Here is a 27,562-nt window from a genome sequence, read left to right on the forward strand (position 1 = left end):
AGATCGCCGGGAGTGGGAGGGGCGGGTGCCGGATGTGACGTTTCCGGAAGCTCCGAGTGTCGTCTGCGGGGACAGGTGGGGAAGGGTCCCGGGAATGGGGTGGGGTTGGGCCGTTGAGCTCGGTCGGACTCAGAAGGGAAGCGGCCGCCGTGAGTGTGGGGCCTGCAGCCTTCTCCCCACCCCCCGCGCCCCCTGCCCGGTCCGCCGCGCGCGAGGCCACTGATGGCTTCTGTCCCAGCCAGGCCCAGTGCACCCCCACCTGCCGCGTTCGAAAGACTCGAAAACCTTGGATAATTTTGTCGTGGGTTGACAGCTTGGGTTGGAAGGCCTTCAAGAAGGGGGCCTCAAGCAGGTGTCAGGAGGTCCCTCTCCACTGAATACATCCCCTCCGCGCATTCCTGCTACTTCCCTTGACCTCCTCCTCGTCTTTCCTCCTCAGCCCTTAATGCCACCTTCCCTCTTGTTGGCGGATGCCGCATCTCCTCTTTGGAGGGTTGCTCAGCCCTGTAGGACCGGCCACCCGTTGGTGGCCTCGAGAGGTGGTTCCATTCTCCTAAAAAGCCTCTCCTCAGAGCTACTGAGGCGCAACAAGCATCCTCTGCTTCAGTTAGCTCTAATGGGCTCTGGACTGAGTTTACTAATTAGGCAACCCAGTTTTAGGTTTGTTAGCGGCTTTCTGAGCCTCTAAAACGGCTTTGGGGAGATGGAATGCCTCTGCATCCCTGGTCGTCAGCACAGTTTATGGACTACTGGTGAAGGTGTTTAGATAGGAAGCTTGGGGAAATGTGACCTAGAGAGGGAGGGAGAAAGCAGTGGCTAGACAAAACAAATGTGCGGATTTCTGGGCAGATCAGAATCCTGACTAAAGGAAAAAGATCTCTGTTGGGAAGGAGTAGGTTGAAGATTGAAGACAAAATGGGGCCAGTTGACTTAGTGTCTTGAATTCTAGTATATACAGTTTGTATATACCGGAGCATTCTGGCTAGGGTGTGCTGTAATTCAGTGTGTAACAAATATCCAGATTTTTTTTTTTTTTTGAAAATGATGTCGAGTGATTGGAAGTTGGAATCTGATTCTAACAGCAACAAAATGATGTCGAGTGACTGGAAGTTGGAATTGGATTCTAGCAGCAGCAGTATCTAGAAAGATTGTAGAATTACTGCAGTTTGAAGCACAGGAAGGGAAAACTCTTAGGGTTTTTGTTTGTTTGATTTTTTTTTTTTTTCATTTGAAGTTACCTTGGTGCCCTTTTGTTTGAAGAATGCTTAGTCTTTGAAGATGGATTTGAGTTAATTGGTTTAAAATCTAAATTCCTTACCCTGACGTGATGAATGATGTTGTGACTTGACTGGAATAGTGGCTTACTGAGCAGAACTAGGATTGTGAGCCTTCGTTCCCAGACCAGTTCCCCTCACCTTGTGTTCAGATGTGAAAAAGTACACCACTGAAAAATGTCAGTGACTCTCGTTAAATAAAAATGATCAAACTTGATATCCGTTAAAAATCATCAGGAAAGTTCATTGAGTATACTGTGTCAAGTACTGGAGTAGATGGAAATGGGTAGCTGGTAGGAGAAATAACACAAAAAATATAAGATACCATCCCTCCTTTTATGGCAGGGCCACCTAATGATAGAATGAGTAACATGAAGAGTAGAACTGAATGCCCATTACGTTTACTCCCTGTACAACCTAATTATGGCACAGGGACTGTAGGCTTTTGAGTCTGCCAGTACTTCTGTCACTGTGATGTGGGCTTCCTTGAGGGTCTCAACCTTCCTGTGGGGAGGAGACTTTCTTTCATACAAGCCACAGCGTATGATATTTTTCTCTTAATTTTTTCATAAGGTAGAAGTTTGTGGGATAACCAATTACTGCGTGCGATGGGGACCATGGTGCTGATGCCACCTGTTTTTTCTGTCTCAGAACTTCTTGGTCCTGATGTCTGACCATGGAGACGTGAGCCTTCCGCCCGAAGACCGGGTGAGGGCCCTCTCCCAGATTGGTAGCGCAGTGGAGATAAATGAAGACATTCCACCCCGACGGTACTTCCGCTCTGGAGTCGAGATTATCCGAATGGCATCCATTTACTCTGAGGAAGGCAACATTGAACATGCCTTCATCCTCTATAACAAGTATATCACGTAAGACACCTCCAGGTTCCTTTTTCTTTTTCGGTGACTGATGCCTCACTCATTCTGTTCATGTGCTCATTTATTCTGCCCAGAATTGCTAAAACTAGAGAACTTTACAACATCATTAGCATTAATCATTTTTGCAGGCAGCTCCTACATACTGACTGTCTTTGACATTCAGAGTCATGAGTACTGAAAGTGTTATTTTCATGACTCAGTGATTTCATGAGTAAGAGACCTAGCTTTTCTGGCCCATGCCTACGTGGCCCAGCTGTTAGGCAGGGGAGATGATGGTTACACTACAAATGTTTTGTATTGATGAGTGTTTTTCCTGTCCTCTGTTGAGGCAGCTAATCATAGCGTTATTGGTGAGGTGTAGCAGAGCCATAATTCCTCATCTCGACTTCTTTTGTCACAAATTGAGTGATTCAGGAAAAACATTTTTCTTCTCAACCTTTATTATAGTCATGCAAATCATCAAATAAGTATTGATCGCCTACAGTTCATGTGACTCATAAGATTTTTCCCTTGAGTTACTTAGCTTCTTGGGGTAGGCAACATAAGTAGATGTCAGTACAGTTAACAAGGAACAACTTCTAAAGCCCCAGTGATGATGAAATGATGTGTAATATAGGAAGGGAATAATTCTCATTTATAATCTCTGGTCTTGTTCTTTCATATTATCAGGGCCTTTAAAAAAACAATAATTAGAATGTGTGTGTATGGCTCTTCATAGTTCCTAGGGTATTTCACTTGCATTATTTCATTTGATTTTCAAAGCTGAGTGTGCACTGAATAGGACACATTGTCTTTCCACTCTACATGTGGGGAAACATGCTCTGCGCTTAGTGATCTGCTTTGTTCCGCACTTTAGAGTGACAAATCTCAGATTTCCTAACTCTTTAAAGAAATTTGTTTTAATGTTTATTTATTTCTGAGAGAGAGAGAGAAAGACAGAGTGCAAGCAGGGCATGGAGGGGCAGAGAGCGAGGGAGTTGCAGAATCTGAAGCAGGCTCCAGGCTCTGAACTGTCAACACAGAGCCCAACGTGGGGCCCAGACTCACAAACCGTGAGATCGTGACCTGAGCCGAAGTTGGATGCCCAACTGACTGAGCCACCAGGGGCCCCAAATTTCCTAACTCTTAATTCATGATTCAGTCTACAACATAGGCCCTGTTTTTGTTTGTTTTCTTTTTGGTAATGTTTCATGAGTTGAAGCTAATGTTGAGACCATAGTTTTGAGCCACATTGACCATTTTTGGTTATTTTTAGGTTTTTTTGAAAAGGTAACATGTACATGTGGTGCAGAATTCAGAAGACAGAGAAGGATATATATATTTAAAAACAGCCTCCCTATCACTTTTCTTTTTCCCAAACTCTCAGTGCCCCGCCTCAGAGAGAGAGTCACTCCTATTAGTTTCTTTTTTTTTTTTTTAATTTATTTTTGATACAGAGAGAGACAGAGCATGAGAGGAGGAGGGGCAGAGAGAGAAGGGACACAGAACCGGAAGCAGGCTCCAGGCTCTGAGCTAGCTGTCAGCACAGAGCCTGACGTGGGGCTTGAACCCACAGACGTGAGATCTGACCTGAGCCGAAGTCGGAGGCTAACCGACTGAGCCACCCAGGCGCCCCCTATTAGTTTCTTATATGTCCTCCCAGAGATGATCGATGCAATTCAGTTGTATCACATTTGTTTTGATCACACACTCCTTCGTGGCAGGGTTTGTCAATCTGGTATTAATGACATCTGGGGAAGAATAGTTCCTCGTTGTGGGTACTGCCCTGTGCATTGTAGAGTGTTTAATAGCATCCTTGGTCTCTATCCACTAGATGCCAGTAGCACCCCTCCCCCCTCGCTCACTTGTGACAATAAAAATGTCTCCAGACATTACCTGATCGTCTCCAAGGGGCAAAATTGCCATGGTTGAGAACCAATACTCTAAGGAAAAGTAGCACAGAAGCAGACTTCCTAGGATTCACGCTGTGATTTTCGAGTCCCTTTAGTAGAAAAGGGACTGCTGTGGTCTATTTTTTAAGTTTAGAAGTAGTGCCTGTCTCCTCAGAGATTGTGCAGTCCATCCAGGCCATCATGCCCTGTATGTGACCTCAGTGCGATAAAATTTCATATATAGCGTTATAATTACATTTTTGCCTCTGTTTGCTATCATGAGTTTTTTGTTCCTTGGCAAAATGGGCCCAAAATTTGTTTTCCTGAGAAGGTTCTTTGACCACTGTCCCTCTCTTTTGCTGCTAGTGGAAATGATATTCTTGTATATTTCCAGCAATCTTGTAGAGAGTTCTTCCAGAATGAGGCCCTAGGGCACAAGTCTTCAATAATTGAGAAAGTTAAGTAGAATCACAGAATCACTCTACCAAGTATTTTCCGAAGGACCTTCTGGATTCTGTTGCCCCTGAGGGCAAGGACCATATTCATTCAACAAATATATATTGCATTGCTACCTGCTTGATACTGCTCTAGGTCTTGGACACACAGGAAGGACACCGGCCCTGCCTTTATTGGTGTACCTTTCTAGTTATAGGAGAAGACCATAAACAGATAAGCAAATAAACTTCTAGTCACAAAGTAAGGCAAATACTATGAAAGCAACAAGGAGTGCTGTGACAGAGAATAACCAAGGGTGTCAAATAGAGTAAGGTCTGTCTGGAAGGAAAGATTTAAACAGCAAGTTGAAGAATGCCATAGAGTTGGTCATTCCAGGAGCATAGACCAGAGGGTTTAAAACAGGTGGGACTGCATTCAGAAGCTCTTGGGTAGGAATTACCTTAGGTGTTCTGAGGATTGAAAGATCGTGTTTGGAGGGTAGCAGGTGAGCGGGGAGAAGAAGGTGCGGCTGGAGAGCAGGTGGGACAGAATCATGCCTGCCATAGTAAGGAGTTTGCATTTTATCTTGATAGCATTAGAAAGCCATTGCGAAGTTTAAGTGGGGTTATGACCTGTTTTTACTTATATTATGAAAATATAAATTTTGGCTGCCATGTCGTAAATGGTGAAGGGTGTGTTAAGAGAAGGCAGGAAGATTAGTTAGGAAACTTATGGCTATTCAAGAGGGAAGCAGACAGCTTGGTGGAGTGTGGGCAGCATGGAAAGAAGCAGGTGGGTTTGTGTTCTGGAGGTAGAGTCCATGGGACTTACTGACAGTTTGGGAGGGATGATGGTATCGAGGTTGATCTCAGGTTTCTGCCATGAGTAACCGAGGATGTGCTGGCCCATTCACTGAGATGGGGCGGATGGTGTAGAAAAGGGGTCAAGTAGGAAGGATATCCAGGAATTCAGGTCTGGCTTTTTTGACATGTTAAGCTGTTAAGTTTAAGATGCCTGTGAGATATTCAGCAGGAAGTTGGATGTACCAGTCTGAACTGAGGAGAGGTCTAGGTTGGAGATACGAACCCAGGAGTCCCCTGCGTGTAGACAACTCTGAAGTGTGAGAACCGCTGAGATCTGGCATATACGCCTTAATCTGGGGTCCAGGAACCCCACAGGGATTGACTGATAGAATTTGGACTCCATGAATTCAGTTGGGAAAAACTTTTCTTGTTTCTACTAAGCTCTAACTGAATTTTAGCATTTCCTTCAATTTTGCACAGTAATATTAATAATACTTGTCACCAATAGAAATTGCTATTTTTATATCACATTATGATGCTGATATCTTGAAATAGCATTTACACTTGCCACTACTTCTGAATTATAGTACTGTCATTAAAGCCACATATAGATCCTTTTTTAATGTATTAATAATATATTAATGAAGTATGTGTTACAACTTTTATACTTTGAAAACTGTTTTTCAGTAGATTTGCTTCTTTTGTAATCCTTTATATTTTGTATTATATCTTTAAAAAATTATTCTGAGGGATCCATGGGTTTCATCAGATGCCAGAAGGATTTCTGACACATTCAGAGATCAAGAAAGTTTGATAATAAGACTGTAGAATAAGGGCACCTGGGTGGCTCAGTCGGTTGAGTATCTGACTTCAGCTTAGGTCATGATCTCACAGCTCGTGAGTTCGAGCCCCACATCGGGCTCTGTGCTGACAGCTCAGAGCCTGGATCCTGCTTTGGATTCTATGTCTCCCTCTCTCTTTGCCCCTCCCTGCTCATGTTCTCTCTCTCTCTTTCTCTCTCTCAAATATAAAAACATTAACAAAAAAAAATTTAATAATAAAAAAAGACTTTAGAATGGAAGAGAGCTGAGGTTGGTTGGGGAGGGAGGGTGAACCACCAGAGGGGGGTTTGAGAGGCAGGAGGAAATCCAGGAGAGGATGGCATGTTTCAGGAGAGTGGCCAGGCTGCGTCAGAATGGGTCAGATGAGGGGGGTGAGGTTTGGGGTTTGGTGTCAGGATGTCATTGGTGATCTTGGTAAACAGTTTCACCAGAAAGACTAAGAAGACATTAGATTGGAGTGGGCTGAAAGGTCAGTGGACAATGAGAAAGTAGAGACTGTGAGTACAGTCCATAGGTGGGCAAATACTTTAATAAAGGACCAGATAGTAAACATTTCTGGCTTTGTACGCCATTTGATCTTTGTCACAACCTCTGTCTTGTAGTGTGAAAACAACCATTAGATAATACATGCATGAATGGGTGTGGCTGTGTTCCAACGAAACTTCGTTTACAGACACAGATGGCAAACCAGATTTGACCTGCTCGCTGAACTTTGCCAAGCCCAAGCATAGATAACTGTTTGGCGGGGTTTGGATAGGAAGTGAAGTGGAAAAATTAGGAAATAATTGAAGGGGGGCAAGGAATATGTGAATGTGTGGTGTGTATTTTAAGATGGAAGATTCTAGAGGGTATTTTTTGCTGATGGAAAGGAACCTGTGGAAAAGGAAAGGCTGATGGTACAGCACAAAAAGAGAGAGAGTTAACTCTAGCAGTAGACTCTTGAATAGGCAAGAGGGGGTAGGATGAAGAGTACACAGATACTTAAATTGATTTTGTTCGGTGACTTGGGGTTACATTGAGTGGCATGAATGTCCATCTTAACGGTGAGGTTGATATGGGGAGTCCATCCCTGCAGATGGTGCCCACTTATCAGACCATTTACTATGGTGAGGTAGGGCCTGAAGGAGAGCTCAGTGAGAAGGTGGTGGCATGTACCAGCTCACTGACTTAATTTACTAGATTTGGAGTTAAATTTGGGACTTTGTTGGATTGGCTTGACCTGAAGCGATACATGTAGGTACCTTCATTTTTCTTGCTGGTATCTTCAAGACCCTAATTCTGACTCTGTGAAATGACAAGCCGTAGGAGTTGCAACAAAGTTCTGGCTTAATATTCTGAGTCTGTTTTTCCACTGCCATTTTACTTGGTATATTCTTGTCAGTAACAGTGGCTCACTCTGGCAGTCATTACTACTGAGGAGAGAGGAGGGAAGGGAGCAGGCCTCTACCTCACCACTCCTCTGCCTCCCCCACGATCGCAAGTCATTGTTCTAGACCTTCTGTGGGTACTTCAACTCCGGATTTTAAAAGGCATGTTTGTTCTTTTCCCCGGGGCAGTTCAGGCATCTCAATGATCTGAAGCACATTTCCCCCTCAGAGTAGGCATGCTTTGCCTATTGCAGACCCCAGTACAGCAGGATCTTCAGCATATTAAATCAGTACATATTTTCATGATGAGCACAGACAATAATCCAGGCAGTGAATTCTTTCACAGCTTTTTATGGTCATTGACTAGGCTACATAGAAGGGAGTTACAGAGGACTTAGGCACTTTTCTGCTGTGTGAGCCTCCTATCACACAGACATGCTTTCTGAAAACGGCCTGTCACCTGCACTGACAATGGTTTCCACTGGGATTGGGGCTTATAGACCGAAGATAGTTTTCATCTGTGATCCAGCTCACTTTGTTCAGTAACTTCTAAGATAGGAAGCAACTAGAGGAGCGTCTTTCAGCCACGCACATTATAGACTTTCTGCTTGGCTTTTTAAACTAGTTTTTTTTCTTAAACCATCCAGCGAGGGACATGCTAAAGCAGTAGGAAGAGTCACGTCCACCAGAGGTGTCCTCTGTCCTTTCTGATGTGTCCAGGAAAATGTATATGTCTGTGCAAGCACATAGGCTCACATGTTTATCCTTTTTTTCGTAAAGCATGAATGAGACCATACAGAATATTCTGTTCTACAACTTGCTTTCTTAACAGTCATTATCTCTCCATACTAGGACATACTGATTCGTCTCATTCACCTCAGGGCCATTTCTTCTGCCTGGAACAGTCTTGTCCCTGATCTCCTCATGGCTTCCTCTCTTCCAGTCCTTAATTAAATGCTGTCTTCTTGGCGATGCCTTCCTTAGCTGCCATGCCTAAAATCTTACTCCCTCCCCTGTCACTTCTTATTCCCCTTCCCTTATTAATGACTTTCTCCAAGCACTGATTATCTCTATATTGTTTTGTTTCATTGTCTGTTCCCCCTCGCTGTAATGCACACCTCCAATGGGAGGGATTTATGACTGTTGTTCACTGCCAGATCCCCAGCCTTTACAATAATGCCAGACCCCATAATAGATGCTCAGTAAATATCTCTCAAATGAATGAGGGAATGATTATGTTGTTTTTCACATTTGGGTGCCACATAATTTGTTAAATATTCCCCTATTGATGGACATTTAAGTTTTCTGTTCTCTCTACTTTATGACCAATGCTATATTGAATAGTCTTATACATATACCTTTGTACTGTTGTGTAGGATAAATTCCTAGAAGTGAAATTGTGAGTTTAAAGGATATACAAATTTTGGAATTTGAAGAGTTGTCTCCCCTCCTTACCCCCAAGAAGATTACAGTCCTGTGATATGCAGTATATCATCAAGTTACAGCCCTCTAAGATTGTATAAGAACACCCATTTCCCAACGCCCTTGTGTACACTGGTCATAATCAACCTTTAAGCCTTTGCCAATCTGATAGATGGAAATGGTACCTCATCTTAATTTGAATTTCTTTTAAGTAAAATTGAATACTATTCCATATACTTACCTTTTATGTTTCCTTTCCTGCGAATCTCTTTATCCCCATCATCCTAATGGTGTGCTTTGCTTGTGTTTTTGCCAACACATCTTTGCTTTGAGGTATATTTTCCTCTCTAGGCTGCAACCAGATCTAACCCAGAAAACAGTATACCTCTGGGCCACAGGTATTCTACACCTAGGACGATTCTAGCCCCAGTGTTAACATCTTCATCTGTTCTTCTTGCTCATACTTTTTGTGTATTTATTAGTAAAAATCATATAACATACAGAGCAATCATAGAAGATTGGCTATGCGGTAGGCACTATGCTTAGCACTTTTTTTTTTTTTAAACCTCTTAGTGTCACAGCAACCCATCAGGTAGTACTAGTTTGTCTCCATGAGGGTAGTGAGACTGAGTAACGTGCTGGATTTCCTGCAGCTTGTGATGGCCAAGCCGGGATTTGAGCCCAGGCAGGTGCTCCGGAGCCTGCCTCCTAACCACTGAGCACTGTTGCCTCCTGTACAGACAACGGGCAACGTTTCCAGTTCTGTTTTCAAGAGACCCTTCTGCCCATATGTTCCCCATTCAGAAAATTGACTACAGTTGTGGAAAGGCGAGAAAGGTATTCACGTACAGGTCTAGAAGTTTCATCTTTACTTGTAAAAAATGTTGATAAACTTTTTTTTTAATGTTTGTTTATTTTTGAAAGAGGAAGAGAGAGACAGTGTGAGCAGGGGAGGTGCAGAAAGGGAGACTCAGAATCTGAAGCAGGCTTCAGGCTCTGAGCTGTCAGCACAGAGCCTGATGTGGGGCTCAAACTCACAAACTAAGCCATCATGACCTGGGCTGAAGTCGGACGCCTAACCAGTTGAGCCACCCAGGCGTCCCTCGTCTTTACTTATAAACTAGATTCCATTGCATGGTTCAACATCAAAATGGTAGAAAAAGGTATATGGTGAGAGGTTTTGCTCGCACTCTTGTGCCACCTACTCTCTTTCCCCTACCCTCGACTTCCCTTAGTTTCCTGACTTTGTACTTGGAAGTAAATGCATGTGTACGTACACGTACAGAATTTCCCCCCTTTCATACTTATAAGGTAGCAAACTATATGCGCTTTTTTATACTTTGGGTTTTTTTACTCCGCTCATCTGGAGGTTTTAAGACCATTTTATTCCTCAGATATTTGTTGAGTGCCTCTTCATCCAGGTGCTGTCCCAGCTTTAGAGGGACATGTAAAAAAGCAGAAGACCCAGGAATCTCTGGCCTCGGGGTCTTCATGGTCTGACTCAGATTGATAGCACAAGTGAATATAAAGTGTGGTGTTTATATGACATGGTACTTTATTGGCTGACTCAGGCTTCCATACAAAGACGTGCAGCCTGCTAAAGTTATGAACAGGTACCTTGGTCTCTTAGGGCCAAGAGAGACTCACTGAATTATAGGTCTCTTGAACACCAGAACTAGTCTTATCTTAACATCTCTTTCAAGACTCTATGGGTAAATAAACGAATCTGTATTTATTTTAAATATAGACTTCAAGGAAACAGCTTAAACCCAAAGGGAAGAGTTTTAGAATGATTTTGATTTTAGAATTCATCCTTGCCTGAAGGGCCTTGTCAAACTGGATTGAAATGAAAATTTCATGTGCCCAATATAGAACCAAGGGAGGAGGACTCGTCTAAAAAGAGTTTGCTTTGGGGCACCTGGGTGGCTCAGTTGGTTAAGTGTCCAACTTTGGCTTGGGTCATGATTTCACATGAGTTTGAGCCCTGCATCAGGCTCTAGAGCCTGCTTCAGATTCTGCATTTCCCTCTCTCTCTCTGTGCCTACATCCCCGCCCCCCCGTCTCAAAAATAAATAAACACATTAAAATTTAAAAAACAAAAAGAGCTTGCTGTGGTGGGGATCATCTTCTTTCCCCGTACTGAGGCTTTCTTTTCCATTTATTCCTACCCATGGGCAGAAAGTAGAAAAGAGTCAATCCCAACTGTAGTACGGTATTTTAGAACTGTGGGCAAGCTCCCTTCACTTGATTTGTTTTGGGTCTTAGCTTGTATTTATTACAACTTAATTCTATTAAAAGACCTCTTTGTTCAGTCTCGCTCTCCCACCCCCACCCCCAACAGTTCTGGACATTCCAGGAGCCATGTGGAGGCAGTATGATAAGTGGTTGGACCAGCAGACTCTGGAACTAGTCTGCCGGCATTGGAATTCTTAGTCTGCTACTTTGGGTTGTGACAAGTTGTGACAAACAAATACTTCTTTTGGTTTTCACTGTCCCCACATGCATCATAAGTTAGAGATCTGTGAATTGATTCAGTTTATTTTTCCCACTGAGCTTTACAGCCAGGAACAAAACAGAAAGAGAAAATCTAGCCCTTATGTTTCTCTAAGAACTTTTTATCAGGACCATAATGCAAATTACAATGTTAACACACACTTATTTTATACATATAACGCATGTACTGTCTAATAGTCTGCTTTGAAGAAGGATGAATCCCAAAGAAAAAGAAGCCAAGGTTAAGGTCACAGGGCTGGTCATAGAACACGGGTTTCCTGCCCTTGGCTGCCAAACTGTTATTTGAAGAAGGATTTGTGACAGAGGGCCTTTCCGTTGGAAGCCTGTCACTGTAATAAGAAAAGAATCTCTTTGGAGGTATATTTTTGGGCACAAGGTAGGTTTGCTTTTCTCCCCTCATCTTTTTAGTTGTGGGAGTTTAGTGCTTCCTGCACACCTAATTAGGGTGAGGAGGGAAACATAGGGTTAGAGGTGGGTGGGGAACATGGTCACTGGGTGTGTGATACCCTTCCCCTGCATGTCTGGAAACCCCTCTTGCAGTGGGTGCAGGACAAAGGAGTCGCCTTGCTTCAGAGTCTGTTGGACATTTTCTTTGCATGATAATCCTCCTTAACCATTCCTTTAGGCTCTTTATTGAGAAACTACCAAAGCATCGGGATTACAAATTGGCCGTCATTCCTGAAAAGAAAGACACAGTAAAGGTGGGTCTTCACTCTCACTGTTGCTCATCTAAAAGCTTCACAGCAGCACAGACTAACTTCAAGGTAAAAGTAGTGGTGTCCTCATCTGAGCATCCAATCCGGCAACGGGAAATAAGACCATTTCATCAGATCAGTTATGAAGTAGCAGGTATGGGACAGTAGGGGATATTTTACATTGTTTTTGCAAACATTGTGGCCATTGCCAAGTTGACTTAAAAGTCTTTTTACTTCTCTACTTCATTAGCCGGGAATTATCTAATTCTCAGTTTTTGATTTTTTGTGTCTCAGAAGTTAAAGGAGATTGCATTTCCCAAAGCAGAAGAGCTGAAGGCAGAGCTATTAAAACGATATACCAAAGAATATACAGAATACAATGAAGAAAAGGTAAGTATATAACAAAAATGAAATTATTTTGCTTCCTTAGGTTGTGCCCTATGATTGTGATATGACATTTTCACAGATCCTGTGACTTTAGTGTCAGAGTTTATTTTTTTCAGCAAAGGCCAGAAACTCAAAAGGGTAGAACACAAGTGTTTAGGGTGAAGATGCTAACAGATTTAGCCTGCTTGTCCTAGAGGGTGACTTGAGGGACAGAAAGTCTGTTGCTTATGTGCTATAGTAGAGTGAGAACCTAAGAACAGTAAAAAATTTCACTAAAATATTTTTAGATCAGCAAGTTTTGGGGTGTTGACTCACATTTGGTTATAACTTTATAATAATTGACTGGGGGGTTTTCAAGCTATTTTCAAATGATTCTTGTTAGGAAGAGTTAGAGCATGTGGAAAAACTCCCAAGGCACTGCCTGTGGTCCGTGTCAGACGTGAAATCCGCACGGCCGGCAATTCCACAGTATTGTGCAGCGCTCTGCTGAGCCCTTCTGGACTCTGATGTTGAAAATCAGCAGAGAGGTAAACAGCTATGAGGCATGTATTTCTAAGGTACTGACTGAATGGGTGAAAACCTTAATGAAGGAGATTGTTACTGGATGTTTCTTATTAGTTTAAAATCTCACTTCATACTGAACTGACCACCAGGTAAATTTTGGAGGCTTCCTTTTGGGTTAAAACTCAGTAAAGACCCCTTTACTTGGGATACAGAAAATATATACTGCAGAGTTAGAGAATAAAACTGTCTGATACAGATTATGAGGTTGCTTCAAGATTTCAGTTAAGGAGAAGATCTCTTGGTAAGAGCCTTTGGGGAAGAGTACTGAGGGGGTTGGGACCTTCACTGCCCTTGAAGAGTAGGACTGCGGTGGCCTGGTGGACACAAGCGGTGACCACTCTGGGCAGACACCAGCTGCCAAGGGAAGCACAGATTCTGTATTGGGAAATTGGGCCCAAGCAGGAGTATGCTGTAGGAAATCCCTGCTGCAAACCTTGTTCTCCTGAGGTGTGAGGTCACATGTTAAGCCTAACTCCTTTCTTCGTAGAAGAGGGAGGCGGAAGAGCTTGCCCGGAATGTGGCCATCCAGCAGGAGCTGGAGAAGGAGCGGCAGCGGGTGGCTCAGCAGAAGCAGCAGCAGCTGGAGCAGGAGCAGTTCCATGCCTTCGAGGAGATGATCCGGAACCAGGAACTGGAAAAGGAGCGGCTGAAGATTGTGCAGGAATTTGGGAAGGTGGACCCTGGCCTCGGGGGCCCCCTGGTGCCTGACTTGGAGAAGCCCTCCCTGGATGTGTTCCCCGCCGTACCTGCCACATCCATGCAGCCTGCGGACTGTAATACGGCGGGAAGGCCTGCCAAGCCACCCGTGGTGGACCGGTCCTTGAAACCTGGAGCGCTGAGCAACTCAGAAAGTAGTGAGTCCGCTTGCTCGTGTCCTCGCCCGTCTCAGGGGCAGCCAAACAGAGTGTCATTCTGGGGGGTCCACCTAAGATTACGTCCGTGATCCCACTCATTAGGCTCTGGTCATAGAAGCCCCTTTGTTCACTATTGCCATACTATGTCCTGTCACACTGGCCGTAGTATGAAAGTGGCCTTTGCTTAAGCCGTATAACTTACCTGGCACCAGGTCGATTTTCTGAAGAGCTCATAATGTCCCTGAAAGTCAGACCCTCAACTTTTAAGGATTATACAGAGACTCGAAAGATTTAGTGAACCAGAGACCACTGTTGGTACTCTGGAGGGGAAATTTAATAGTGCCAGTTTACAATTCAACAATTGACATTTAAAAAATGAGAACGGGGGGCGCCTGGGTGGCTTAGTCAGTTAAGCGTCTGACTTCGGCTTAGGTCATGATCTCACAGTTCATGGGTTCGAGCCCCGTGTCAGACTCTATGCTGACAGCTAGCTAAGAGCCTGGAGCCTGTCTTCAAATCCTCTGACTCCTTTTCTCTCTGACCCTTCCCTGCTCACGCTCTCTCTTTCTCTCTCTCTCTCAAAAATAAATAAAAACATAAAAATTTTTTTTAATGGAAAGGGGTTCCTGAATTGTGTTTGCCCTGAAAGTGTTCCCAATCCTTATGGAGCTTAGGCAAGGTAAATACTATAGGTAGTCAGTGATAATTCAGTCTAGTCATAACAACTATTGGCAATCTTTCCTCCTCTCACCAATGATCGCCTGAGAAAATAACAATTGTAGCAAAATGATGAATATACCTTGATTATTAGAATAGATCTTCTGGGGAAGAAATTTCAAGTATCACATGAGGGAGTCATCTTTGCAGAAGATCCACTCCTAAGGACAATGGAAGAGTGGGCAAGGGGTGCCAGACCCTGAAGCCTGGCCTTTAGGTTTCTCCGCAGGTACTTGGCAGGCTTATATCCCACCACTGCCTCTTCCTTCTCATTCTGTGCTCCAATCAGATTGGATTTTCATGTTCCCAGGGCAGCCCCTGGACTAGCTTGTCCAAAGAGGTTTCTTAACATTTGCCCTGAACCCTGCTCTTCTTATAGTTTTGCCAGGTCTCCTTCCCTTCAATCAAATTGATTCTGTTCTTGAAACTCTCAGGGCTCTTATTATCTGTAATGCAGTTGAGATCATTTACCCAATAGTGTAGTCATTTGTCAATAACTAGATTTTAACTTTTCACTGGTTAGGGCTTGAGTCTTATTCATACTTGTGTTCCCTGGGGTTAAGCACAGTGTGCACACTGGAATGCACTCAGGAAGTGATTATGAAATTGAAAAGAAGGGACTGTGCCAAGCCTTAATTCAGAATCCTCAGATTCTGTCATCAGACTATCATGTGACTGTGTGGTCCCTGGCCTGTTACCTCTCCAGCAATTCAGAGCTTGCTGTTGAGTGTGCAGAAACAGAACATCCTTTTGCACTTTTTTTTTTTTAATGAAAAGTATGACAAACAGTCCCTAATTTGAGCTTGTGGGCTCTCTCCCAGCGCTTCTCCCTGGTGTCCAGGGACTGACTAGGCCCATCCTTGGCATTCTGAACCAGCTGCTCTGTGCATTCATGCCTCTTTTTGTTTTGGCACTTTAACATTCTTCTAAATGAATAAATTCAGAATTAGTTACCCAAAGTACTTTCTGTTACTTGGGATATATCTGGTGTATTCCTCTATAAGTTGTACTCTCCAGTATTCTTATCTGAGATAAAAGACTTAAAAATTAGAACTCAGTTAAATGAGGTTATTTTTTATCCCTTGTGTTAGACTGTGACAGAGAATTCCAGGGTAGCTCAGGAACTTGTTTGTTTGTTTGTTTGTTTGTTTGTTTTTCTGTCCCTTGTTTTTGTTTTAAGTAGGCTCCACACCCAACGTGGAGCCCAATGTGGGGATAGAGCTCATCACCCTGAGATCAAGACCTGAGCTGAGATCAAGTATCGGATGCTCAACCGACTTAGCCACCTAAGCGCCCCAAGAACTTGTTTTAAGTAGTAGTTTACCCTTGTCTTAACTCGAATGATTAAAGCATGTTTTCTTGAAGTAATGTACTTGCAGTGACTCTGGCCACACCCTCTTCCTTCTGCCATTAGGATGAGGTCCCCACTCAATGCCCAGAGTTTGAGGAGCCCTAGTGATCTGGCATTGCTCTCCCAGCTCTGCCGACTCCGGGATCTGCTTGGGATGCCTCTCCCTGTGGTCTTAGACATTACTCCTTTCTCCATTACAGCTCCTACAATCGACGGACTGCGCCATGTCGTGGTGCCCGGGAGGCTCTGCCCACAGTTCCTCCAGTTAGCCAGTGCCAACACTGCCCGGGGAGTGGAGACATGTGGGATTCTCTGTGGAAAACTGGTAAACAACACACATTTTCCTGAGCTGAGACTGTTTCTTTCCCCTTGGCGTCCCGTGACTGTCAGAGAAGATACCCAGGGTCAGTTACTCTTTGCAACAATCCCTCTGCAGAAGGAATCGTGGATAGCATAAGGCAGTGTTACTTTGGATTTGGTGACCTTGCATTTCATTGATTTTCTCAGCCCCTTGAATCGAATTGATTATTCTAATGCTAGTAGTAAGAAATAGCTAAGTCTAAACTCGAGAGGAAGAGTCAGCGTTACATATATGTCCATTTTTGAGTACCTGCCCTATGGTAGGTCTGGGAATATAAAATACGTAAGGCCATGTGCCCAGCATGTGCCCACAAAACGTACCCAAGCATTTTGGAGCGGTGGGAGATACATTGCCAAAGTGAAATAGCACACTGACTCATATATGCAGTGGAGCACTAGGAATTAGGAGGAAGGAAAGACTGTTGAATAGAGGCACTTGAAAAACCCATTACTAACTACTGAATGAATAAATGAGTGAAGGAAGTAGATTTAAACGGGACCTTTGGGGATGAAAAGGACTAAGAGAAACAGTAAGAGGGAAACTACCTTAGACATGAGCAAAAGAAGAGAAACTACCCTGGAGCTTCTTGGGAATCACAAGTAGATACATGTGGCTGCGGCTGGAAACTCCCACAGGGCCGTGGGAACCTGTGGCTTTGCAGAGTGCCCTCCGCAGTGCACACGCGCAGCTAAGGTTGGGACCCGCCCAGGTGAGGGACTCAGGGAGCACAGGGACTCTTGCTGGGGCGGAAAGGGACTTCGCTTGTATAGATGTTTAACTTGCCACTGCTGTGACCACATGGGGTTGCACCGGTGCCAGGGAGCAGTGATGGGCTGTTTTCTCCTTTGACAGATGAGGAATGAATTCACCATTACGCATGTTCTCATCCCCAAGCAAAGTGCCGGGTCTGATTATTGCAACACCGAGAACGAAGAAGAGCTTTTCCTCATACAGGATCAGCAGGGTCTCATCACGCTGGGCTGGATTCATGTAAGCAATTCCGAGGGTTAGTCGTCTCGTCTCTCACCGTGTTATAAACACTCTGAGCAAAGTGAACTGTATCCAGATTGTATCCAGCTCTGAGCAAAGTGAACTTTATCGAGATTGTTTAGATGATTATTTTTCCCTCCTTTGGATGCACACTTGACTCTCCCAGCATACTTGACTGCTTCCACTCCAGTACTGATTTCTGGAAACTACTTAGGGCTTTTTCATTTTCTTCATTTTAAAAAAATGTTTTAATGAGAATGAACTTATTCCCCTAAAGTCTCAGGTTCCAGGTGAGTGTGAATGGTGGTAAGATGCTTGCCTAGAGTGTATGTGGATGTTGACTGTAGAGGCTCTGCCTACTTCATACAAATGAGGTTCCTAAAAATATCCTGAAAATATTAGGAAGGAAGTTAGTTAATTCAAATGCTTGCATTTGGTCTTTGTTAAAGCAGCACCCATCTTTATGTAAACCAAGAGGGTCCTTAATATAGTGGATTTTCAAGTGGCTACTTACCATATGCAGCCTTCTAGGGATGTTTAGGTAAAAGGTAATTCTGTCCCTAAAGAGTGTTTCTGCATTTTCCTTCCTGTTCCTTTTCAGCCTGTCACTTCACAGACCAAGCTGCTTTTTGTGTTGTGTGATGGGCTTACATACGAACAAGTCAGTTCATTTCTGGATTTGGGGAGATTACACGTACTTGTATGTTAGACTGTGGGGACTACTGACCTGGGAGGCAGTCCCCCATGCCTGCCCTTTGTTCATTCCGTGACATGAATATTTGCCTTCTGCTGTGTGTCTTCTATTATAGTGTATGGGAGATAGGAAACTTGTTTCTTATCTGCTAGGGATACAGATTGGAGAAAGGTATGACTTTAGTCTCATAAAGGATATCAGACAGAGAGACAAGTAAGAACTCTTCCTGGGAGGCAGGACGTGCCAAGCGCCTTGAGAAGTACAAAGAGCACAGTCGGATGCAGAGGACGGGAGGACCGCACCTGGCGGGATCTACTAAGACTTTGACAAGATAGGCGACGGGAGAATTCCAGATGCAGGGAGCAGCGCTGGAATATGCCGACTGTGCTCCTGAGACGTTGAGAGGTCCAGTTTGGGGTTTATATCAGGAACCGTAGTAGATAAAGAAGTTTTAATGTGATCCATTGGAGCAATGTTCTTAGGGGGAGGATCTTGGGTAAATAGGCAGAATAGTTTAGTAAGTAGAGAACTTTTAAAGTTTTTTGAGTAGAGCAATGGATGATTTGATCAAACCCATTCTTTAGACTATCTAACATGAAGGCAGTTTTAGAGTAGGTGGAGGCAGGGAGACCACTGAGGAGGTTAGTGTGCTGATAAGATCTAATGATGAGAGCGAGGCTGACAGCCTTGCATTTGGGAAGGAGATGAATGTAGAATTTCACAGGATGTGGGGAATGAGTAAGAGTAAGATGAGTAAAAGCCAGTGATGACTTAGAGAGCAGGCCTGACTCACCGGGGTGGCAATGATCATCCCATAAGCAGAAACAGGGGCTCCAGGAGGATAACTTACTTGGGAAGTAGGGCTGATTGTTCAGTTCTGAGCATGTGGAATTTACAGTGCATGTGAGACATTTTGTCGGGGGACGTAGTTATCAGGCAATCGGCAATGTGGCTGGCACTGGGGGGTAGGGTCAAGGTGGGAAAGAGATCTGAGAGACCTCTGCATAGAGCTCATCTGCGAAACCTTGGCACTGGAGGATAATGGAGGGCAAGTCTGGGGGCAGACCGGCCAGGGAGTGCAGGGAATAGTTGGTAGTGAAGCAAAGAGGCGTGAGAGCAGGGCAAGGGCAGGGTGAAGGCACGGAGCGGGAGGAGGAGGAGCCCTCGAGGGTTTAAGGAGTGTGGTGATAGTGAGATATGCACTGTTTTTTTCCCTAAGATTTTATTTTTATGCAATCTCTAACACCCAACATGGGGCTCAAACCCACAACTCTGAGACCAAGAGTCACATGCTCTGCCAACTGAGTCAGCCAGGCACCCCTACACACTAATTTTTTGAAGAGTTTATTTAGCTCACAGGAAAAGGAAGAAAATGGGATGGTGACTTAAGGAGTAGCCAGGTTGAGAGAATATTTGCTTCACTTATGGTTTAGCCTGAAAGGCTCGAACATGAGTTTTGTTTTGATTTTGTTTTTTGAAACCTTTGTATTTGAAATATAAGAAAGTACATAAGGGTAAATGGGCATTTCAGTGAATCATGAAACAAACCTCTATGTATGTGTATGACGCAGGTCAAGAGAAAACATTGTAAGAGGCACCCGTATGCTCCTGCCCTGTCCACTTCCCCTCTGATACGGGCAGTCTCTCTCCTGACTTTTCCAGAAATCCTTTGCTTTCTTTACACTCTCATTACCTAAATGTATATCCGTGAACTCAACAGTTTAGTTTTGCCTAGTTTTGAACGTTACAGAAATAGAATTATATGATATGCATTCTTCTATGTCTGGCTTCTTTTGCTCTATATATTTTTTAAGTTTATTTATCTTTGAGAGAGACAGAGACAATATAAGCGGGAGAGGGGCAGAGAGAGAGAGAAAGAGAATCCTATGCAAGCTCTGCACCATCAGCATGGAGCCGGATGCGGGACTTGAGCTCACGAAACTGTGAGCTCATGACCTGAGCCAAAACCCAACAGTCATATGCCACCTCTTTTGCTCAGCATTTTTAAGGTTCACCTACATTCTTGTGTGTAGTTGTCGGAATATGTGTGTGTGCCCAGTGAGCCAGTGGAGCTCAGTGGAGCATAGTGGAGTCAGGAGAGATGTAAAGGGACCGAAACTAGGTAATGTGGAGGTAGGAAAGTATTAAATCAAAAGTGCAAAAAGGGAGCTCATCTTCACATGGGGGAGAAAACACTCATCGCTCTGAGACAGAATTGAAGGAAGAGAGAAAGATGCCGAGAGATTTTGGAGGTCTGTTTGGAGGGGTTGACAGAATTCATTTGATTCAACAGCATTGCAGTCTAGATCCACCGCCTGGCAGGAGGGAGGGCGTGGTTTTAGGAACTGGAGGAGAGCGGGGAAAGTTTGGAATAATTAAGGTTTAGACTGCAGCCACAAATGAATTAAAGGATTTCTAAATCAGTGAGTGTCCAGCTAGGAACAAATTTAGAGCCGAAGTTGATAGTATTTCAGCTCTTTTCCCCTATGATAATTTCTGTGCCATTCCTAACTGGAGATTAAAAACAAAAAAGCAAACTCTAAGGTTTGCTCAGATCTTAAAATTGGCAGGAGCATTATGCAGAAGATCAGTTCTTCCTCATACTTGCCAGCTGTAAAACCAGGTTCCCAGGTCAAAAAGTTTAGATGGTCATGGATTGATCACCAGCTACCGTGTGAGCCTCCAGTCCAGTGTTGGAGAGAGCCCGTCGGCTGGCTGCAGCCCCGCCTCAGCTCGGATCGCTGTCCTGTGGCTGCTCTGCTCCCATGCGGGCACCGAGGCTGCCGCCGCATCCGCTGTCCGTGTTCATTTCTGCTCCCTTGGTTCATTGTTTTCTCTTCATAAAAATGCCTTCCTCTGTCTCCAGCATGATGGACACAACTGTTTTTTCAAGAAATCCAATTGTTAAGGGAAGGAGAAAGAGAAAGCACAATAGAGGGGAATAGAGGCTCAAGACAAGGTTTTTTGAGTTAGTTTAACAATTATTTATTGAGCCCCTATGTGTCACTATATTGTCTTTCTACTTCAGATCAGAGGCCTGGATCAGCTTGTTCCTTGGCTTCGTTTGTTCCCAGTTGAAATTCTTTGTTCTAACTGTGGGATGAAAGGTGTTGGCACAGGCCATTTGTCCCTCGCAGTCTATAGGATCATATTATTAGGTGGAAACTGTTTTTCCCATTTGGTCACCAAAGTTCTAGCTGCACCGTGAGGGCCTGTGCGTGGAGGCGCGTCAGCACTCAGCTAACGCGTTCTTGGCTTGCAGGCCTCTTCCACAGTGAGCTGGCCACAGCGTTCTGTGGAGCAGTGCTTCTCAGATGCCCCTGCACATAAGAATTGTTGCATGGCTTTTCTTTTTTTAATTTCGGGATGGCTGTTTCTAGGGGGTGGGGCATGGGAGCCTGTGCTTTTGACAGGCTCCTCAAGAACCTCGTGTTGTACACAGCAGGTTTAAAAATGCTGATCCAGGGGCGCCTGGGTGGCTCAGTCAGTTAAGCGTACAGCTTCGGCTCAGGTCATGATCTCACGGTTCGTGGGTTTAAGCCCTGCATCGGGCTCTGTGCTGACAGCTAGCTCAGAGCCTGGAGCCTGCTTCGAGTTCTATATCTCCCTCTCTCTCTGACCCTCCCCTGCTTGTGCTGTCTCTCTCTGTCTCTCAAAAATAAATTTAAAACATTAAAAAAATTTTTTTAATAAAAATGCTGATCGAGTACACATTTCTTTTCTGTGCTTTCTGTCAGTGAAGGTGGGTGGTCTTTTTGAGTCCTGCTGGGTCGTCTTTTTCCATTCTTGTTCTCTATAGTCACACCCTTCTAAGATGAACATGAGGCATAATGCTGTTATCCATTTGTCTACAAAGAATGTGCTCAATAAAACATTAAATGATTGAAAACAAACAAGAGACGCTGAATGCACATTTCAATGGTGCTTTAACTGATTACCCTCAAATTTCAGTATCTTGGTCCTTTTCCCAAACAAGATGGGGTCCTTTGTGTGACGTAACTATGATTGCCCCCTGCTTCTGGTATCCGTGGATGGTCATAGGATAGCTTCTGTCGTTTTTGTCTGTAGAGATCCACGCCCATGCTTAACCTCTTAACACCTCTGTCTGAAAGAAGAATCCTTCATCCAGTCATGGTTTGTTAAGTCCTTGACTTCTACCATGTTGAAATATTGGGCAGCGTATACTATTTACCCCAGAATGGATGACTCTCCATTGCCCTGAGAGAACTTGTGAGGGGCCAAATAAGTCTTGATGGTCAATTAGAAATTATGAGTTTCCTCTCATACTTGTGTCAAGCTATGCTTGTTTACACTGCTCAAAAGTAATGAACTTCAGGCGTACCCCCTCATGACTTTGTACTTGTGAAGGGCATTGTGACTTTGTACTTTTGAAGGGGATTGTGTCCAGCTATTGAGAACCATTTGGCTCTGTTTCCTTCTTGGGTCAGGCTTGGCTGTTTCACTCAGAGGGGTCTCAGACGTGTTTTTCTCTTCTCAGACTCATCCCACACAGACCGCCTTCCTCTCCAGTGTTGACCTACACACGCATTGTTCCTACCAGATGATGTTGCCAGAGTCAATAGCCATTGTTTGCTCCCCCAAGTTCCAGGAGTAAGTACATAGATGCGGTTCCAGCATTGCAAGGAGACAGTGGGGAGAAGCGTCCAAGGAAAAGTTCTCTATTCAGAAGACCTTGTTTTTTGTAAAGTATATAGATTGTGGTATTAACTGGCTCTTCGAAAAGGTTTCCTTTTAGGCACCATATCCTGATATTCCTACTATGCTTGTTTAAAAAGATATCAAGGCAACAGTTTTGATGCTTTTCTAAGAAGAGGACATGAGAAATTTGAAGTGTTTGACTTGAGGCAATGGGAATTTCAAAATGATGTCAGAGTAGAGAATTTAAAACCAAACAGATTATCTCTCTTAACTTTTTTTCATTCTAAAGCCTGTTATTTACTATGAATTCTCCCAGAAAAACTAGTGTGGTGGCAGTGATGAGTCATTCCCTGACTCTGATTCATTCACCAGAGAAGAGACCTGTGCGCCAGCATAGTTTTGAAACTGTCTCAAAATAAGTTGTGTGTGTGTGTGTGTGTGTGTGTGTGTGTGTGTGTGTGTGTGACCGAGCAGACACCTTTGCTTGATTTGGACCTGCTTTTCTTATTGCAGAACTGGATTCTTTAAACTAACTGACCATGGACTAGAGGAGATTTCCTCCTGTCGCCAGAAAGGGTTTCATCCACACAGCAAGGATCCACCTCTCTTCTGCGTATGTATCTGAGTAGAAGAAATCAGGGCTGTGCTTGAAGCAAGCAGGACGGTCAGAGCTGATGAGGTGCATTGTCCTTTCTGACCCACATAGAAGATCAGCTTCGTCACTTATCTTTGCGATTCTTCCTAAAAAGGACATCCATGGGAAGCAGTGTGGGATAGTAGTGGGTTTGAGGCGTAGCTCTGCCTTTAAGGACTGTCTGACCATGATCAGACTTCATCTTCCTGGGCCTCAGCCTGCTTATCTGTAAAGGGGGCTGACAATTATGATAATACCTACCTGATAGGGTTATTGAGAGGATTAAATAAAGTAATATGCAGAAAGTACCTGGTGCATAGCTGGCTTGTTATATGTTAGGGTTTTTCCACTTCATCAACACCAGTTGCTAAGCCTGTATTTCAATAAGAGGTTTGAATAAAAAGGACAAAAGCCATTTAAGATAGGTAAAGTATATTTGATTTTGCAGTTTGGCTTAAATAATAGGGGTTTTTATAACCTTTTTAGGAAGCTTTTTTCCCTAAGTTGTATTCTGTGAATAAAAAAATTTCAGTTGCTGTTAGTTAGCACAGTATGTTTCAATTTGCCCCTCAAACCTAATATGATAGGCTGCTTCACTCCGTGCTGGCCATGGAGTGGTGTTACTTCTTTGGGGTTCATTAAAAAGTGACCAGTATGGAAAAGGGACTCAGAACTTTGTCACATAAAAGGAACTGGGGATGTTTAGTTATTTTTTTAATGTTTATTTATTTTTGAGAGAGAGAGCAGGGGAGGGGCAGAGACACACACACACACACACACACACACACACACACACACACACACACACAATCCAAAGCAGGCTCCAGGCTCTGAACTCTTAGCACAGAGCCCAACATGGGGCTCGAGATCATGACCTGAGCCAAAGCTGGGCATTTTACCAACTGGGCCACCCAGGTGTCCCAAACTGGGGATGTTTAGAAGTGAAACCTCAGGGATGCTCTGAAAACCTGCTTTAAGTTTTAGAAGAATTATTGTATAGAAAGGTCCTGAGTGCATTCTGTAGGACTCCCAGAACTGAAACTAAGACCTCGTGGAATGACAGTTTTCAGATGAGCATGAGAAAGCACTTTGTGACAGATCTGTTGAAAAATAGGTCAGTCTGTCTTATAATGTACTAAGTTTCTAGGTACCAGGATGGTGAAACAGAGGCTGCAAGAAAAGTGCCCAGGCTTTCTGTTATAAAGGCCTCTTTGCATGCCAAAAGTAAGTGTTCCCCATGTGACCGTGGGTACACTGTGATAGCTGGTCAACATAGTAACCCCTCCCCCCCAAAAAAACTAATGAGTTCAGCCATCCTTTCAAATAAATGGGTATTTTGTGAATGTCCTAGGATATACATCCATTTGAAAAGTTAAATGAAGATAAACAGGCCCACATTGATTCAGGCGATATATAAATGGGAATTAGAGAGTCACTGATTCCCAGACCCCTTACCACAACTGCCATTTAAGTAACAGCTTGGCTTCCAGACTGGGAACCACTAGTCAGAATAAGCGTGTTAAATAAGCAGTTTTAAACAAATGACTTCTTAGAATTTTTCAGGACTTCCCTTTCTTTCCTTTTCCCTGTTGTAGAGCTGCAGCCACGTGACCGTTGTGGACAGAGCCCTGACCGTCACAGACCTGCGATGAGAATTTGACTTGAACACCTCCCAAGAACTATAAAACCATATCAGTGTACTGTACCCCTTACGTTAAACTTTCCAGAAAGCTCTGGAAGCTTTTTTAGACAGAATTGAAAGTGAGTATCACTTGGGGGAGAACTGATTTTCTGTTTCTGGTTTGAAATGAAATAATTGGCTGTATTTCTTAGGCAAGTGTGGAGAATAGAGAATAGCATGATCCTGCTAAGGCAACTTTTCAGTCTGTCTGTAATTAAAAAATTAAGTTGATAGAATGGTGTAGTGAACACTTACATACCCTTTGTTCTAGATTCACCAGTTGTTAACATTTTTTTCTTCTGAGCTAGCCTTCTGATTTCTTCGCCGATTTGTTTATTGTTTACCTTTGGGATTATTAAGGGCATCTATGCAGAAATTTGGAAGCCATTTAGAAAATCCTTGGGTTTTCCTGTGGTTTATGACAATATGAATGAAACTTATCACAAGGATGAGGGAGAGCTCACTTTGTCTGACCAGGCTTGAAAACCCTGAAGAATGATTTTTGTCAGGAAGTATTGTTACTTAACAAATATTTCAGGATATTTTTTTCTTGTACAATAAAATAACCATTAACTTATTTTGTGTGTGTGTGCTCCAGAGTGATCTGTTTGATCAGGCGTTGTCTAAACAGGCTAACTGAAAGGTCTGGTTGTTTGGGGAAAGGTGAGGGGGAAATGGAATTTGAGCTGTACTGCCACTGAAGGTGTGTCCCGGTGCACGGGTAACTGTTGAGTGGTTTTTGTCTGCCTGTCGCCGCCTTCCAGGGCCGTGAAGTTCTCTGTTCCTTCGGTGTTGTCTCAAGTGGGTCATCCCATTCACTTCCTCCGAATGCCCTAAAAGCTTTCAGCTAAAGAGAATAGAGCCTTTATTTGGAGTGCCAGGTTACACTCCAAATGAATGATTACATTCCCTTGCCACCCCACGCTACCGATTTTATTGTGTTGTCTATTCTTTTCTGACTCATGCAACACCTAGGAAGGTGTTTGAAGCTGCAGTGGATTCTGTATTTTCCTTTCTATGAGCTGAGCCTCGTGTTGTAAGCTGGCGTAGAAATAATGGCATTGTGTGTGACCCCTCGGGTGAGGGCAGGAGGGTAAATGCCTTGCATAAGAGAAAAATATTTCTTTTTATATCAAAATTCTATAGGAAAGAGTCTGCACATGTATGAAGTTTTGCTTCATTTTGAAGTTTTGTGTCCTGAATATATTAAGTTCTTTATCACTTAGGTTAGTGTCCTTGAACTTTTCCCCTGGAAGAATCAAGTCTCTAGAACCAAGTCTCTATATTCTTCTCTTTGGTTCTTGACTCCCAAGGTATCAGAAATTCTCTCTTCTGTAGTTCCAGTGTAGGTGGGAACGTGGGACCAGGTGAGTCTGGGAAGGAGGAAGAGTGCCTGTCCTATCACTGCCTTCCTTCCCCTCCCGTGGCCCCACAGGCGGCCTGGGCCGCTCCACCTTGCCGAACAGTCCTGCAATTGCCCCAGTTTGGTAGTTTCTACGAAATTCATCCATTTCTTTCCACGCTCAGGACTTACCTGGACTAGTGTAATAATCGGTTTTTACCAGGCCTCTTTCTCTCTCTCTTTTCGTATTTCTTGACTTCAGTCTGTTCTGCACAGCACAGTCAGGAGAAGCTTCCCGCATCACAGCCATCCTCATGTTTCGTCTCCTGCTCCAAAACTTGCAGTATCGTTGTATTGCCTAAGACCTAAATGTCGCCTTTACTCAGAACTTTCTGCTTGTGGCCACATAGCACTCTCGCCCCTGGCTACATATTCAAATACACATAACATAAATACTGATGCATGTGCTCAACCCCACACCGATGAATTCCGAATCTCTGAGGCGGGGCCCTGGACAGTGTTTTTTGTTTTGTTTTTTTTCTTGGTCTCTAAAGCTGCTAGGGCGCAGCCAGGGTTGAAAAGCACTGCAGCAGTCATAGTTCAGGGGCTACTACCTACGAATTGGGAGCTCTCCTATCTGCCTCTACACATCAGAGACCTCTGCGAAAGTTTGGTGAACCAAAGTGAACCGCATATGTCATGTGTCACAACTGCATTGATCATTTACTTTCTACCAAATGACCACTCTTTTTTTTTTTTTTTTTTTTTTTGCCTCTGCACCTGTGTACAAGAAATTTCAGAGGCCGCCCAGGAGCAGGAAACCATCTGCCCATGCCCTCTTTACACCTGCTGGAGTGTAGCCACTCTGCACAGGGCGGTTTCAGTGTCGCTCCCCCTTAGCTCTGGGGGAGAGATGTGGTATCAAGCCAGCCCACAAGGAAGCAGGGAGGTGGGGCAGGTGCATGAAAGAGAAAAGGAGCTAGAGCTGCAGGGAGAAGGGGAAAGGGTTCCATACTGTGAATAAAAGAGAATCAGACCATGAAACCTGAGGAAAGCAGCTTTTATTGAAAGAGTAGCAACTGCTCAGTAAAGAGGCTGATTTCCTGGGCTCCTGAAAGCCTTTCCTCTCTCCCAAGCCACAGGAAGGAGCACCATGCATAGTGGTCTGGGCTCAGTGGGGAGAGAGAGAGGCAGTGTCTGGTTGCATTCCATTTGGCTTCAGAGGCA

At 43.9% G+C, this 27,562-nt stretch overlaps 1 protein-coding gene across 2 annotated transcripts; it reads left to right on the forward strand.

Annotated features, from left to right (window-relative positions):
* STAMBP (STAM binding protein) lies at positions 1 to 25,570 on the forward strand. Of its 2 annotated transcripts, none has more exons than XM_029937611.1 (10): positions 1 to 75; positions 1,926 to 2,143; positions 12,032 to 12,107; positions 12,396 to 12,491; positions 13,540 to 13,906; positions 16,175 to 16,299; positions 17,188 to 17,325; positions 22,518 to 22,630; positions 23,192 to 23,291; positions 24,908 to 25,570. In XM_029937611.1, the coding sequence occupies exons 2-10, from the start codon at positions 1,941 to 1,943 to the stop codon at positions 24,962 to 24,964; spliced, it is 1,275 nt and encodes a 424-aa protein (XP_029793471.1). In that variant the 5' UTR covers positions 1 to 75; positions 1,926 to 1,940; the 3' UTR covers positions 24,965 to 25,570. The 2 variants fall into 2 exon arrangements, with proteins under 2 accessions (XP_029793471.1, XP_029793470.1); XM_029937610.1 differs by lacking the exon at positions 1 to 75 and adding an exon at positions 89 to 149.
* The last annotated feature ends 1,992 nt before the right edge of the window (positions 25,571 to 27,562 follow it).

This window comes from Suricata suricatta, chromosome 4 (assembly GCF_006229205.1).
Source record: "Suricata suricatta isolate VVHF042 chromosome 4, meerkat_22Aug2017_6uvM2_HiC, whole genome shotgun sequence".
Classification (NCBI taxonomy): domain Eukaryota; kingdom Metazoa; phylum Chordata; class Mammalia; order Carnivora; family Herpestidae; genus Suricata; species Suricata suricatta.

Excerpts from the sequence above, each read along its gene's own strand:
- STAMBP (XM_029937611.1), top strand. The coding sequence starts at position 1,941 with ATGTCTGACCATGGAGACGTGAGCCTTCCGCCCGAAGACCGGGTGAGG. Across the intron at positions 12,108-12,395 it reads AAAAGAAAGACACAGTAAAG|AAGTTAAAGGAGATTGCATT; the intron begins GTGGGTCTTCAC and ends TTTGTGTCTCAG. Across the intron at positions 23,292-24,907 it reads AGGATCCACCTCTCTTCTGC|AGCTGCAGCCACGTGACCGT; the intron begins GTATGTATCTGA and ends TCCCTGTTGTAG.